The 15,421-nt window shown below is 34.9% G+C and overlaps 1 protein-coding gene across 1 annotated transcript; it reads left to right on the top strand.

Annotated features, from left to right (window-relative positions):
- Positions 1–10,335: 10,335 nt before the first annotated feature.
- On the top strand, positions 10,336–13,100 carry si:ch73-6k14.2 (protein DEPP). Its single transcript, XM_067405099.1, has 2 exons — positions 10,336–10,465; positions 11,543–13,100. Exon 2 carries the CDS (start codon positions 11,550–11,552, stop codon positions 11,919–11,921), a length of 372 nt encoding a protein of 123 aa, XP_067261200.1. The 5' UTR covers positions 10,336–10,465; positions 11,543–11,549; the 3' UTR covers positions 11,922–13,100.
- The last annotated feature ends 2,321 nt before the right edge of the window (positions 13,101–15,421 follow it).

Genomic DNA, 15,421 nt, shown 5'->3' with positions numbered 1-15,421 from the left:
GTGTTATAACTGGTGTGTTTTATGTCATAGATCAGAAGGTTTTGTTAACCACAGACCTTATTTCAGGTGATTTAGCAAAAGCCCATTCAAAAAACCCATAGACTTTAGGGCGATGGAACCGGAAGTTGCTAACTCGCTTCCAGGTTTTGCCTATAAAAACATATCATCTCTGAGGTACTCTATTCAGCCAACACAAAATTTTCACTTTGACATGATAGACTGACTGAAAACAATTAAATATGTAAAATATACATTTTTAATTTTAACTCTTCACCTTAATATTACTACAATGCATCTTTTAGAATGGGGATAATTATTTGAAAGTCAATTATTAAGTCAATATGTAATAGTTTCCACAATTTTTCAAAGAATTTTACAGTGTAAAAAGGAAAACTGGGATGGATTGATAGAGAAGATGTGTGTACACTTGTCCAACTGGAAATCCCTCAATTATAGAGGAAGAGTGATAGTAAATAACCTTATTGCATCTTCACTGTGCCACTTTGGACTCTCCTTTTAACCTCATCAAAGATATCCAAAGACATTTGGTTATTTTATTTTTATTTATTTTTTGGTCAGGACAGCACTAGCTGAGAGCAGCTGTCCTGTATCTACCAACTGTGAAGGAGGACAAGGACTTATTGACATAGCCTGTAATCTAAAAGCAGCAACTCTGCGTTCAAAGACTTTTGTACAAAAGGCACATCAGCTGGACAGATGTAGCCTGTGGATTGTTTAGAAAAGGAGGACAGTTGGGCCTCGATCAACACCCTTTTTTTTACGGATCTCGATGGAATGGACTTAACTGGTCTAACATCTTTTTATAAGACAATGCTTAGAATTTGGGAAGTTTTCTCAAACTCTCAAAAACAAGGGTCTGTCAAAGGTTTCTGGGGAAAAGAAGAACCCATAATATATATTCCTATGCTATCTGTAAAAAGTCTAAACTCTGTTTCAATGAGACATGCACTTGTAAGAGCAAGTCTCACCGAGGTGTCATGTTTTCTGAATAAGGGTGGTTTGATGTGTTCAGGATTTCACTGTTGTCACTAGATGGCAGTGTGGCTTTAAAATAATTATTTTATTTTTAAACATGACTCTCCATCTTGTTTTTCTTTAAGTGCGAGTAATAACCCTTTGCAATCATTTACACAAAGTCGATTGCACACAAAGTGAAAGGTCACATGCCAAACTATTGAACTGCTCTTTCCAGATTTATCACAGAAGCTGAGGATAATCCCAGGTCAGTCCTGGATAACTTTCCATGTCTTATTTACAGTAACTGTGACTCCTAAATTAGACATGATCCTAATCTTCCTGCTGATGACTGCTTTAATTCCACAAATAATCTGAATGTCGGGAAATGCCAGTCACGGGATATTTTATAGGCTAAACTTAATTTTATATATTTATTTATTTACCGAAAAGTATGTATACAGTTGCTAAATGAACGGAATTAAGTTAGTAAGGATTTTTATATTTACCCTAGTGCTGTAAAACTGTAAATGTTTTAGTACCAAGCACTGGATTAAACAAAACCACATTTGTTGTATTGGATAGATGCACCCTTAACTTGATCCAAGAAATCATGTAACACTTTTATATTTACGACACGCCTGACAGCTGGCAATTTGTGTTTCTCTTATAAATGAGTGCTTTTGTATCAGCCTCCTCCAAACTGTCTTGTCCAAAAATATTGAGCTCTAAAACATTCAGTCCCATGAAGAGACTGTGAACATCTGGATGTGGGCGAATATGAGCTCTTCTCCAAACCAAATCATAATCACTTTATTTGTTTATGATGTTTTACATCAGTGTCTTTAAGTTAGGTTGATCTTTTCACTCTTGTATGCCAAACAAACCTTAAATAAATCCAACTGTAAAGGTGTGAAAGTTTCCATTGCAGTCCCTTATGGAACGAAAATATATTTCCCTATATATGAATGATCAATATATTACAATATTTAAAAAAATTACAGAAAAATATATTGCGTAAATATTACAATATATTGAATAATACATAAGGAATTGCTGCTTTTCATATATTGAAAAATATGTGTTAATACATTTACTAATATATACTAATGTATGTTTTTTATATTTAGTATTATACTTCATAATCTAGAGATTTATATGTGATCAGATGTGGTACTGCATGCATAATATATTGCAGATATACAGTATTTACTCATGCAGTATAAACACATATATGGTAAAATATATTATATAAAACATTTCTTATATTTTATAATTATTCATATTTTCAAGTTACATAAAAAAAGCACACCTGCATGTACTAAAGTTTCAAAGAGACTATCACTGTGCTATAATGTGCACAATCATTATATCAATATATAGCCATACATGGTCAATGCTTTGCAGTATATTGAAAAATATAAGTACTAGCTTCCCATAATATGGAAATGTACTATGTAATATATTGCATTATATTTTGCAGTATATTCCCATATACTTTTGTTCTGTACACTGTAAAACATAGTAATGAGCTATTTACTTAAAAAAAATATGGTAACAATATTACACATGATATTTTTGAGTAGTTTGTTTTTAATGGAATCTACCTGAATAAATAATGTAAAATCTCTTAAATTATTTAGTCTATGACACAATTAATTTAATATTTTTAGTGAAATGTGCTTTTTTTTCTTTTAAGTTGAATCTTATGTGTGATTTACACTTTAAAAAATGACCGTGATTTTAACAGTAAAAGACTGTAAAAATGCTGCGGTGAAAAACTGTCAATTGGTTTACAGAAAGTTTCCGTACTATATACAGTGAATAACTGTAATAGATCTAACGGTACATTTAATGTAATTTTACGGTAAAATACCAGTTTTTGGAAGTGAAAAATAACAATTCATTGTAAAATTTACAGTGAAAAAGCGTAAATTGACATTCCCACAATTCCCTGCGTGACACTTCACATTTGATATATTTTCATTGAAATAACTCTGTTTCTTCTTAGTTTTTCTCATTTTTTTCTAATCAGTTATGTACATTAGGGTTTTATGTTACATCTAATGTTGTTAAATTAATGTTTATTGCATTTTTTAAATGTCATGCATGTTACCATGATGGTGTTTAGTGTGTGTGTGAATGACACTGTGTGCTCCTTCTATATGTTAATATTGTTCTTCTCAGTTTGTGGAGAATCTGCTTGTGATGAACTTTGTTTGGTGACTGTCAGTGTATTATAAAGGTACAAAACAGATATTTATACTTCATTAGGTTGGTAAATTAACATTATATCAGTTAATGAAATATGTTATTTTACCGTAAATTTAACAAATTTTTTTTTACGTTGCTAACTGTATTTTTTACGGTAAAGTTCTGGCAAAAACAGCTGCCGTTTTTTTACCGTAAATTTTACTGGGATTTTTTTTTACAGTGCGGAGTGAATGGAAATTACCTGCTTATATTTGACTGAGTTACATCGTACAATTAAAAGTCTGTATTCTGCTAATGCAGTACAAGCAAGAACAAACCTGTTATTGTACTGGCAATAGCAAAGTTATTGTTCATTTAAACAAAGCAACATGCTTTAAAGTATCAACACATGCAGTTATCCACAACCTAACCATGTAAGCTCTGCTCTTCTGCACAATGGTAAACAAAGTTTCCATAAAAAAATTAGGAAAATGTGTCTCTTGATTGTATTAGTGAAATGTTCTCAATATTTTCTACAATACACTGAACCACAATTTTTTTAACAAAATACACACTATTTTTAATTATCACCTTAATTTATTTTAATGAAAATTACAGGACGGATGATTCATTTTTTAAAGTGTAAGGGGTAGCAGCCATGTTGTTTGTCTGTGATTAATGCTGTCTATAGGTAAATAAAGGCCAAGTTCATCTCATCCACATATCAAACAGCTGTACACGAATCAGATAAACACGCAATTATAGCAGTTGTTTTTTATGTCTAATAATGTCTCAGAAACTAAATCTCTTTCTATGCAGTTGGAGTGTCGACTGTGGGAATTGGAATAAAATCACAAGTATTCCTTCTTTTAGTTCCAGCCTCCTCTGTCTAAGCAAAAGCGTTTGTATCTCTGTTCCTACAAAGCTGCAGATGGAGATCAAAGCCTGTGGACTGATGTGTGTGCATGTTGCTGGCTGCTTCATGAAATATTTATATTCTACATTGGTCTTTCTCTACTGATTTGTCAATTTGAGTGTTCCAGGTTTAATTCCCCATGCTGAAAAGCTTTCCTTCCATTCTCTTCTCCTCTCATTGGCTACTTTCTAGCCTTCTTTAAATCAGCAATCATGTTTTACATGCATAAAATTTAAATGCGAATTGCATGCTTATGTTCATATGTCAGAATTGTAATCTATCATAATTCATAGAAAGATTACTTCTGGTCCTCGATTCTGATGAGAAGCTTTCTGAGAGTGCTGATATGAGAGTGCACTTTTCACTCTTTTTGACTCTTTCACACGTTTGACTCTTTCTGCACATTACATGGTTAAAGTCACCATGAAATCAATTAAAACATTAACAGTTCTTGTTATTTTATATGGAATATTGCAGAATTTATTATATATAATAAAAAAATGCATGTGCCCTCATAATCTTTAATCAAAATAACAAAATTGCAGTGTCATCTCTTCTGATGACATGTTTACTGGCGTGAGGGCGGGCCAACCTGTCACTCACATGTGATCCACCAATAGCAAAACACAACCATCCAATCAATACCCCATGGACAAAATCAAGTCCCATCCTTCATTTTTCTTGCTCAAGAAGCTGTTTCATTCAGATATTTGTCACAGGAAAAAAAAAAAAAAAGACTATCATAACTTCTGTTTCATGCTGACTTTAAGCCAATAAGTGTCAGACTGTCTATAGGCCTAAATAATGAATTCATCCAATTTGTTCAAAAACACTCATTTAGGAACCAAATCATTCTCTGGTTCATTCAGGAGCGAAACAGTTGACTGTCTTTATGAGTGTGGCTTCATTCCTTCAAACGATTCAATCAAAAACACATTCATTTAAGAATGAAACAAGCGAGTGAGTCATTCAACCTCAAAAATGTTACTCATTATTAACTTTAAAATATCAGGCTTGTGATTTTGCTTCATTATATTATATTATATTATATTATATTATATTATATTATATTATATTATATTATATTATATTATATTATATTATATTATATTATATTATATTATTGTGGCGAGCAGGGCGGGCGAGAGCTGTGAGGGAACGGCGCGAGGCCGGTGACGCAAGTGATAACGAGCATCACCTGGGAGGCGCACCGGCCTTGAATCTCTCACAGAGGAGCTCCGGGAGCATAAAAGGATGAGCGACGACCGTGAAGGACGAGAGAGGACCAGGCCTGGACTTTATTTTATTATGTTTGTGTGGCCGGCAGACGTCCGCGAGGGTCTGCAGGCATTACTTTCATTTTGTTCTTTGTTTATTTTGAATTAAAGTTTTGTTGAACGTTCGCCGGTTCCTGCCTCCTTCCCGTATATACGAACTGTGTTACAATTATATTATATTATATTATATTATATTATATTATATTATATTATATTATATTATATTATATTATATTATATTATATTATATTATATTATATTATATTATATTATATTATATTATATTATATTATATTATATTATATCCTCTAGGTGTCAGTGTGAAAAAGATTAATTTTTCATTTCGAACCTAAACACTTATCCTTGAATCCACTGGAATGGATTTACCAGCTGAATGGTGGCCCGATAGTGACGTTTTAGTGATTCATCATAGAAGTAGCCTGAGCAAACTTTCCTTTCGATTGAGTGTTTAACTAGGTTATGCTTTCCCTGAAACGTTTTACACTTCCTTAGAGCTTAATTATAAAGAATAGCAATATTAGCACCAAGGTCAGCAGTAAATCACTTTTCAGTCCAGAAATACATGTCTGCGCACCCACTGACTGGATGTTCACGATCTAACTTTATGGAGAAGTATTTAGTGTCCAGAGACTTGAGGTCAGAGCATTTCCACAGAATTATGAATTCCACATTCCTCCCATGTGTTATGATCCTTTACCAGAACCAAGACACAGTAATAGTGAAGGTCTTAATATGATCTAAGCATGTCGAGTGACGTCAGATGTCATGAGTGATGTCAACACCAGATGTGTCATGCATTAATCATTTGGCTGCTTCTCCTTCCTGTTGTGAAATTCTTCTCCATATGATCTTCATATTTTGAGAGTTTTCTACATGCATGGTCTAATTAAGAACTGTGAGCAAATTCCCTTTTCCTGCCTCATTTCTGTTCAAACTCAGAGATAAAGGCAGAAGTCACTGTTATTAATGACTGAGCAGTATTGAGTTTATTTCTGTGCTTGTATAGATGTGCTATTGTAGTCATTATTGGATTATCAAGTTAAATAAGCATTTAAAAAGCTTGCAAATCAACTATAACACTCAGTTTTAATGATTAAAATAGTAAATAAATATAATTAAAAAAAAGGATTTAATTTAATATTATTATATTAAATTATCACTTTCAGGTTCAAAGTGTTAGTACAATTAATTATATAAAAACAACATAATAAATTCTCAACAAATGCATTCATTTAAAAATTAAACAGAATAAGTCTTGAGATGTGTTTTCAAGAGCTGAACTGTTTTTAACACAAAAATCATCTATTTAATTCAATTATTTGTTTAATCAAATGACAACCCTAATAGTAATGTCAGGATTAAAATGATGAACTATATGTAGTAAAATATGACATGATTCTTTCAGTTATGAAGAGGAGTGATTTTTCTACTGAATTGAAAGACTTGCCTGCTATCGAGGCGGTAGATATAGAGAATGTAAAGCTGTGGTCACGCCGCGTTCAGTTCTAGTCTGGTTTATTTATATCACACTGCCTTTCTGCCAATGACGTTTTTTGATTTTCTGATTGTGAAAAATGTCACCATTGTAGGTCATTCATGCAGAATCAAGAATTGCAATAAGAACTCACATCATCGTTCAGGGAAAAAACTGGATGGCGTAATACATTTTTCACCTTTCTACATGTAAAAACACTAAGGGAAGCAGGTTGAGGAGGTGATGAATAAATTAAAAAAAATAATAAAATAAAAAAAATACAGTTTGTCGGTGTCTGTCCACTGAATGTGGCCCTCCGATTTCGAAGTAGCCTGAGTAAAGTTTCCTTGCGAGTGAGTGTTGAACTAGGTTATGATTTCCCTGAAATATTTTACACTTTCGTTTGAGCTTAATTACAATAAAGAATACCAATATAAGCACCAAGGTCAGTTTAAAATCACCACAAGTTTTCAGTTGGGAAATAACTGGATGTTCTGGATGATCTAACTTTATGGAGAGGTATTAGTGTTCAGAGATTTGAGCTCAGTGCATTTCCAGAGAACTCGCATCATCGTTCAGGGAAAAAACTGGAAGGTGTAGTACAATTTCGCCTTTCTATGTATAAAAACTCTAAGGGAAGCAGGTTGAGGAGGTGACAGGGAGACGCCGTAGAGCAAATCTAATGTCACTGATTGAACCCACTGCCTATCACTCTATAAAATAATCACATTGCTGAGTGTTTTTGAAAGTTTTATGGTTTAATAATTAACATTACATTTGGGAGTGTGACTCTCATTGGGCTTGTGAATGAGCATAACTTGCACGCAGCCACTTCAAAATTGTTCACAAGCTTCTATGGGTTTGATTTTGGTTGTCATTTGTTGAAATAAAATAAAAAAAAACAGTATGTTGGTGTCTGTCTGCTGAATGTGACCCTCCGATTCTCCTCCGTGGCCATGTGAGAAAGTCAATATTTACAAAGACAACATTAAAACTACAGTTACATTTACACATAACAAAAAAATAAATAAATTGACTTCTGTAACCACATCAATATTCTACAAAACTTAAGTGAAAACACCAAATGATCATGCAATAGGATAAAATAGCTTCTCTTCCTGCAAAAGATAGCATGAAGAATGTGAATATTCAACCAAGCCAAAAACAAAAAAGTAAGCAGTGTTTTTCACATATTTGTGAATAATTAATGAAGCAAATTCTTGAAGCAAAGTTGTTCAGCATGAGGAGGTCCATCAAATGATATGCATTTTGTGTGGTTTTGTGAAACACCACGTGATTACTGAAGTGTAAAACTTGTGGATAATTTTTTTTCAAAATTCTTACAGACCTCTAGGACCATGAGTCGAAAATGCCCACCAAATTTCGTTCCAATCGGCCTCCGTTAACCTTGTCTAATAGGTGCTCAAACTTCATTGGCCATGTTTTTTTGAGATACGCCAATGTCCTCATAGACCTTCCTGCCCCCTTGGACCAAAACACTGCATACCAAATTTCAAGTCAATCGGATTAACGGTTGCATGACTACAGCTGTTTTCAAGTTTTTTTCAAATTATAGCGCCACCTAGTGTCCAATCAACACAATTTTTTTATCGTGACCAAAGATTGACTAAATTTGGTGCAAATATCAAATTTCTTTCTCGAGTTATAGCCATTTTAGTAGAAGTGACTCCGCCCACATTGTACATTTCAGTGCCCCTTAGCGACCGTGAACCAACATTTTGACTTTTTTTTTTTTTTTTTTTTTATAACTTTTGATATTCAGACTCCAGAGAACATTTCTGCACTGGTTTGGTTCCGATCGGGTGAAAAACCTAGGAATAGTTCGCAAAAGTTTTTTCTAAAAACCCAAAATACCTGAAAATTTCACCTGGATTTTGACAATCGGATTTTGATGAGCGAATCTGCCTTGAGCCAAGGATTCCAACGATATATAACACTTGAGCCTGGGCCTAATAGTTCAGCTACGCGCTCGAATCCCTAAACAGAATCTCGCATATGTTTGCAACTGTAAATCGTTTTTATTTTATACAAGTTTCTCTTGTTGTTTTTTGCAATATATGAATAACAGTTTATTTGTTTTTAGATATTTTATGTTTAGATATTTATATTTTGCGGGAGTCCCACGAACCATTTGATTCTTCCGTAACCCGCGCACGTAGCCTGACTTCGTCATACTCATATTCTAGGCAGAATGTGAGTCTGATGCTGCTCCATTGCACTTGAATTATGGGGCGTGTCTTAACCGAACCAGTAAAAAAAAAAAAACTCTGCACTCAATTGGATAGACCTACAACCAATCAGAGCAACACAGTAAGTGACGTATGTTGAACTTGTACTTAAACTTTTGCCGAATCGCGTTGGAAGGACGGCAAACACATCTTTCCCATCGACAAATGCCTTGATTGCGGATCTTTGTTCGTCTTTTAAAATTAATGTGCTGTCGATTTCTTTTATTACAGACGTGATAGCGGAATCTCATCTTACTTCTCCAGCTGCAGTCATCGTTGGTGAAAACCAATTCAACCCAAGCGCTCTTTGATGACGTGAGTGGTTATGTAACCGCAGATAGCCTGTCCATCATCGATTAAAGCCCGCCCTGGCAATTTGATTGGCTCGGCCTTCCGGAAGCCGAGCATAATTACTTCACAATGGATCGAGTCCAGACCGAACTTCCCGTCCAAAAAATGTTGTGGGCGGGGTTCGGGCTGGCACCCAGGCTACCGCGCACGAGTAGTGCCATCAAATCTCGTCCCGCGCCGCACTCTGTTCACACTTTGGCAATAAAAAGCAATTATTATGCTTATAAATGCTTATTAGACGTTTCCTCTGAGTCACAGGTGTGAGGAAAGCTGTGAGAAAAGTCACAGGTGTGAGAAAACATTTAATCACAGTAACCTGCTGAACTTTAGTACCTGCTCTGCATGTAACAACATGCATTAAAACCCTGAAGGAATATAGCAGTGATTAGATAACAGTCAAGCGTCTCTTAATCATCCGAACCAAGGATCTATTGTTTGCAATGTGGGAATATGTCTAGATGATAAAAGAGTGATGGCTCAAATTCAGAAAAGAGTTTCGCAATCATCTTCACTGAATCATGAAAAAAAGAAAAGAAAATATTCCATCTTACTTGTTAAAACTAGAACTATGTTCAAATGGAAGTCAGTCTAGTATAAAGGAAGAAAAAGACTCAAAGCATGTATAAGCTACTATATTCAAAACTAAAGATTAAGACTCAATAAACTTCTTGTACTGAGATATGTGTCAAGTGAAGTGAAATGCAAATCAGAGGAGCAAATAAGATACAAAAACAAATTATATGACTGATACTGTATAAGTAGATCAGAGGGTTGTATAACATTCAGTTAACAAATGTTGTTAAAATCACATCCATGAGAAACAACACACACACTAAAGCCACGGGTTTCCTTTGCTTATTTTTAGTACATTTGCTCTTGATGCCAGAGGATTTAAAGTCACTAAATGTAGTAAATCCTCAGCAGAAATCCAGACACACTCATCTGATCGTGAAGCTGGTCCTCTGAGCAGAGATCTGGACATAAACACTCAAGACGGACATTTATACAGGTGAGACTTTTTTTTTTATTGTTGTAGTGTAAGATTATACATTTTAAGATGTATTTTTATTTACTACTTCTAATTTATACAAAGATTTTTTTTTGCAATTAATTATTTTATAAATATAAGAAATATTAACATGTAAAACATATGTATAAGTAAAGGTATAACATATGTTTAAATTACATATTTAAAATATACACATACGCACTATTAACAGTATAGACAATCGCCTAATATAGACAGACAGACAGAACTTTAGTGAGCTTGGGCTGATTAAATATGATCACTCTGGTTTGTTTGGAATTAAAGGAGGGATTCAGTCTGTTGCAGTCACTCCTGTCTCCCCCAATCAGTTGATAAAAAGAGAAGTAATGTGCCAAAATCAAACCATTAAAACAGCTAAACAAATATAACAAATCCTAGGAACTTAGTACGGCCCGGAAACATTTCAAATAAAACTCCTGATTATATGGATACTCTGATTCACTGCTGAGCAAGATCAGGAAACTAATATTAATGTTAGAGGAATTTTATCAGCATGTATTCATGTTTTATTTTTCTGGTAATTACAGTTTTTTTTTTTTTTTTTCCAACTTCTACACACAATTACTGAAACCTGACACACAAACACCAGAACCACACACCAAATCTGCAAAACCTTACACTAATTCTCGGCCTTCAATTTCATAAAACACTTTTTGCAAAACACAACAAACAATTCTCTATGTAACACACACACAATTATCTAACAGGGAGTATCTTGATTTCCTTTTAGAAACACAATCATTGTTTCTGTCTAACTACACATGGTTGATGTATTGTTTTGAATAACTGTGTAGATGATATATCCAAAAATAGAATATTATGGCAAAGGTGTTAGCAACGTAAGACAAATGTTTGCTTTTGATATGTGTTTGTGATATTTTGCAGTGCTTCATTTTGCATTTTGTGTGTGCAATTCTTGTGTGTAAAGTTTTGAAAAAAAGAAAGAGGCTACATTTTAAAAAATGTGTGTAAACAGTTTAAAATTTGAAATAAATCAATCAGGCTTGAATCCAGTGTTTATTTAACTTGCTCTCTCAGTTCCAGCATGAAGCCCAGGAGGCTGCTGACCTCTGTGGATCTCCTCCCTACGATTCAAGAGCTCCAGGAGAGTGAGCTTCAGCAGAGTCTGGATGACTACATAGACTCCGTACGAGAGCTGTCCCAACCGACCTACCCTCTCAGCGGGCCCCTCCAGGGCTCCCGTCTGTCCGTGCTACGCATGGCCAAATACCCCAGCATGTCATTGGCCACCTCCAGTTCTGTCCTGGCACACAAGCCCTGGGCACTCAGTGGAACTGACAACATATCACTAACTTTGACAGACTCAAAAGCAGGCTCAAACCAGGACCCTCTGGACTGGCTGTTTGCACAAGTGCAACACATTCAGACCAGCCCGGAAGACGTGTGCATGATATGATGAGTAGTAGTCACAGCCTCATGAATGTGCTGCAGTAATCATAAAGGTTGTCTGTCGTCTATTTTAAATCTTGTTTATATACTGTATAACCACATATTTGTAAAGAACAGTGCAAAAGGTGATTGTCTTCATTGTTTTCTGTAAAGACAAGACATTAAAAATGCTATGTTTATTTGCAAAGGCCAGCATATTTATCTGCTAACCATTCAGAAACGTCCAGTTGCATTCTAAAAGTTGTAACTGAGTCTCTCCATCAGTGTTCGACTCCAGTTTGAAGAATGTAAGGCTGAACACCGTTACTGACAATCATCATTTTAGCTGCGTGAGATTCTCCAGTTTTGTTGTTGTTGAGCAACCGAAGCACGAGCTGTTAAAGCTCGGCCCTCTTCTGGAAAGTGGCCGGGAGCTGCAGCTCATTTGCATTTAAAGGGACGCACATAAAAACGGTGTGTTTTTGCTCACACCCAAATTGGAAATTGCAAATTTGACAAGCTATGATAAATGATCTGTGTCTGGTAGTTTGAGCTGAAACTTCAAAAATACATTCTGGGGACACCAGAGACTTATATTACATCTTGTGAAAAGAGGCATAATAGGTCCCCTTTAATAAATATCAAGTAGTAAATAAAAAATACCAAATGGTTAGACATTTTTTGCTTTACCTATTCCATTTTTGTTGCTTCAAGAATTATTGTTTTTCAGTATGCACAACAGTTCAAAGTTTGGGATTAGTATGATTTTTTTTTAAAAGAAATTAACACTTTTATTCTGAAAGGATACATTAAATTGATCAAAAGTGACTGTAAAGACATAATAATGTTACAAAAGTCTGTGTTTTTAAATAATGCTGTTCTTATAAGCTTTCCATTCATCAGTACAGGAAAAAAAAAATAAAAATGTGTGGGTGTGTATTTTGTTTCAAATAAATGCAGCATTGCTGAGCATAAGTGACTTTTCAAAAACATTACAAAAAATCTTACCAATCATAAACTTTTGATATAATTTTACTGTTTAAATGGTTGCTATTTAATAGCAGGTCTGATCAGCTATTGAAGCATAATATCACAAATGTAAATGTTGTAAAAATTAACCTGAATGTCATTGAATGTAAAATAATAATACAAAGGATTTGAAAATTTTGCATTAAATGACTATGCACAAAATGCAAAAAGAGTTATAGCACGAAAAGAAGAAAGCAATTAGACTCAGCATGTTGTACTAAACACAAACTAGTTAGGTTTCGATTTCCCCTAAGCCACTCTTTTTCTCAGACACGCTAGCCATGATTTATTTAACTCAAAAAGAATGTCGGGTTACTGCCAGGCAGCGTTACAAAACTTACACAATCCTTCTGGACTGAATCTCTGCAACACACACTGTGATAAGAGCTTTGTGTGTACATGAAGCTACCAACAATGTAAACAAGCTCGCTTAGAAAAAGTAAGTTATAGAGTTAAATGGGCAGGAAGAGCAGTTAGGCAGCCAGGGTATTTCGCAATTTGGTGCTTTCTGACTAGCTGTGCTCCAAAAAGGACAAGAGAGAGAGAAAAAAGAAAGATTTAACTAACCTAGCTTCAAACATGTCTATCTCTTTTTATTTTTGCATAGTTTTAATATTGTCAGCTTATCCACATTATTTGTCTCTCTTGCTTTTTTGGATTCCTCACTTCAATGGTAAGGGGATTTTTGGGCCACATAATAATCTGTCTGCATACTGGGCAAATGAGTAGATCATGACTTCCCAGGAATGGTTTATGAATGGCGTCCTTCCCAGTTTTTTTTTTTTTTTTTTTTTTTTGTGGCAATGGCATATCCTCCTCCTCCATCTACATTCTGGGAATCTTGCATATTAATGTATAAAAAATTAGATTTTTTTGCTTTCAGAGTGACTCTGCAAAATATGTCTGATGTGTCTGCAACAAGTCTATGCAATTAAGTGAGCTCTGTAGTTCCCCCCTCCTAATAAACAATGCGTCATTTAACAGTCTCTTATAAAAAAAAATTTTTTGCACTGGTGCTTTTAATGAACAGGTATATGTGTATAATAATGATGCATGATGGGATGAGAGACAGAAGCAGGTTTAGCTAGGTTCAGTTTAGACTCAGTTCATTTCCATTCAAAAGTTTGGTCACTTTTGACCAATTTAATGCATTCTTGCTGAATAAAGGCAATTCTTTCAGAAAAAAAAAGGGAAAAAAAAAGGGGGAAAAAAAGACCTAACTTTTGAACCATTATGTTTGTATGGAGGAATCAAATGTAAGCAACAAATAAATACAAAACAATAAATACATAATCATAAATGACAAGTGACAAGTGCAGTATAAGGGACAGTTACAGTAATTTAGGACAACTTGTGCTTTCTGTTCCTGCATTCTTGTCTCTTGCCTCATCACTTATCTGGAAGACAAGCTTCTAAAATGGGTCACAACAACTTACTCATCGTGCTTTCTCATAGCGTGGTTTAAATCTTGCTTTGGCCATCTCTGCTGGACACTGGCATCCATATTCTTTACTGTTTCCCTTAAATGAAGAAACTAAACACATGATTATTCTTTGAGATTAGCACTGTGTGCAGTTTGGTTGTTTGGGCAAAGGGGATTTCACCTAAGGGATTGTTCACCTAAAAATTAACATTGTCATCATTTACTCCCTCATGTCATTAAAAACCTGTATGATTTTATAAAAGATAAATTGGATTATAAAAGATATTTTGAGAAATGGGAACATGCAGTTTTGGACAAAACAACGCCTCGCCTATTTTTGACGGACGCCGCGTCCAGAAACTGACGACAAGAGATTTGAAGTTGAAAAACTGTAAAATTATTATTAACTTCATCTGTATAGCTACAGCAAAATAAATTATGGCGTAGCAATAAACACAATTAAACCGGACAATATATAACAATTTAGCCATTAAAAACATGAAAAAAATCAACGAAAACAAGTTGGACAGGCTTTTTTTTTTGTTGCCAGATTTGCCTGTCTGACGTTGTCTTCGTTGATTTTTTTTTCATGTTTTTAATGGCTAAATTGTTATATATTGTCCGGTTTAATTGTGTTTATAGCTATGCCATAATTTATTTTGCTGTAGCCATACAGATGAAGTTAATACACATAAAATCCTAGTTCCCTTTCGATACTTCACTCGTACTGCGTATGGGGAAAAGTCTCCCTTTTTCCCCGTCACTGAAGCCTTTTTCAATAACGCAGTGTAACTGCATCGTCATTGGTTCACTCATGAGAAGTCGTTGAACCAATGACGGTGCGGCATAGCTGCACGGCCTATGGCGACAAAGCACGCGAATATTCCCGCCGAAAGGGGCGGGGTTTAGTGCTATATAAGCGGGCGTTTCGCCATAGGATTTCAGTCCTTTCTCCTTCAGCGACAACTACACATCTCTTCGCTGATCTCCACGCTGAAGCCGAAGAAGCTCGCCGCCTGGAAGCAGCAGCTCTCGCCGCCGCTGAAGAGGCCCCGCAGCGGACCCAGCTGAGCCGC

Source organism: Chanodichthys erythropterus, chromosome 12 (genome assembly GCF_024489055.1).
Source record: "Chanodichthys erythropterus isolate Z2021 chromosome 12, ASM2448905v1, whole genome shotgun sequence".
In the NCBI taxonomy this organism is placed as follows: Eukaryota; Metazoa; Chordata; class Actinopteri; order Cypriniformes; family Xenocyprididae; genus Chanodichthys; species Chanodichthys erythropterus.
This window is presented reverse-complemented; position numbering and strand designations above follow the sequence as displayed.

Excerpts from the sequence above, each read along its gene's own strand:
- si:ch73-6k14.2 (XM_067405099.1), top strand. The coding sequence starts at position 11,550 with ATGAAGCCCAGGAGGCTGCTGACCTCTGTGGATCTCCTCCCTACGATT.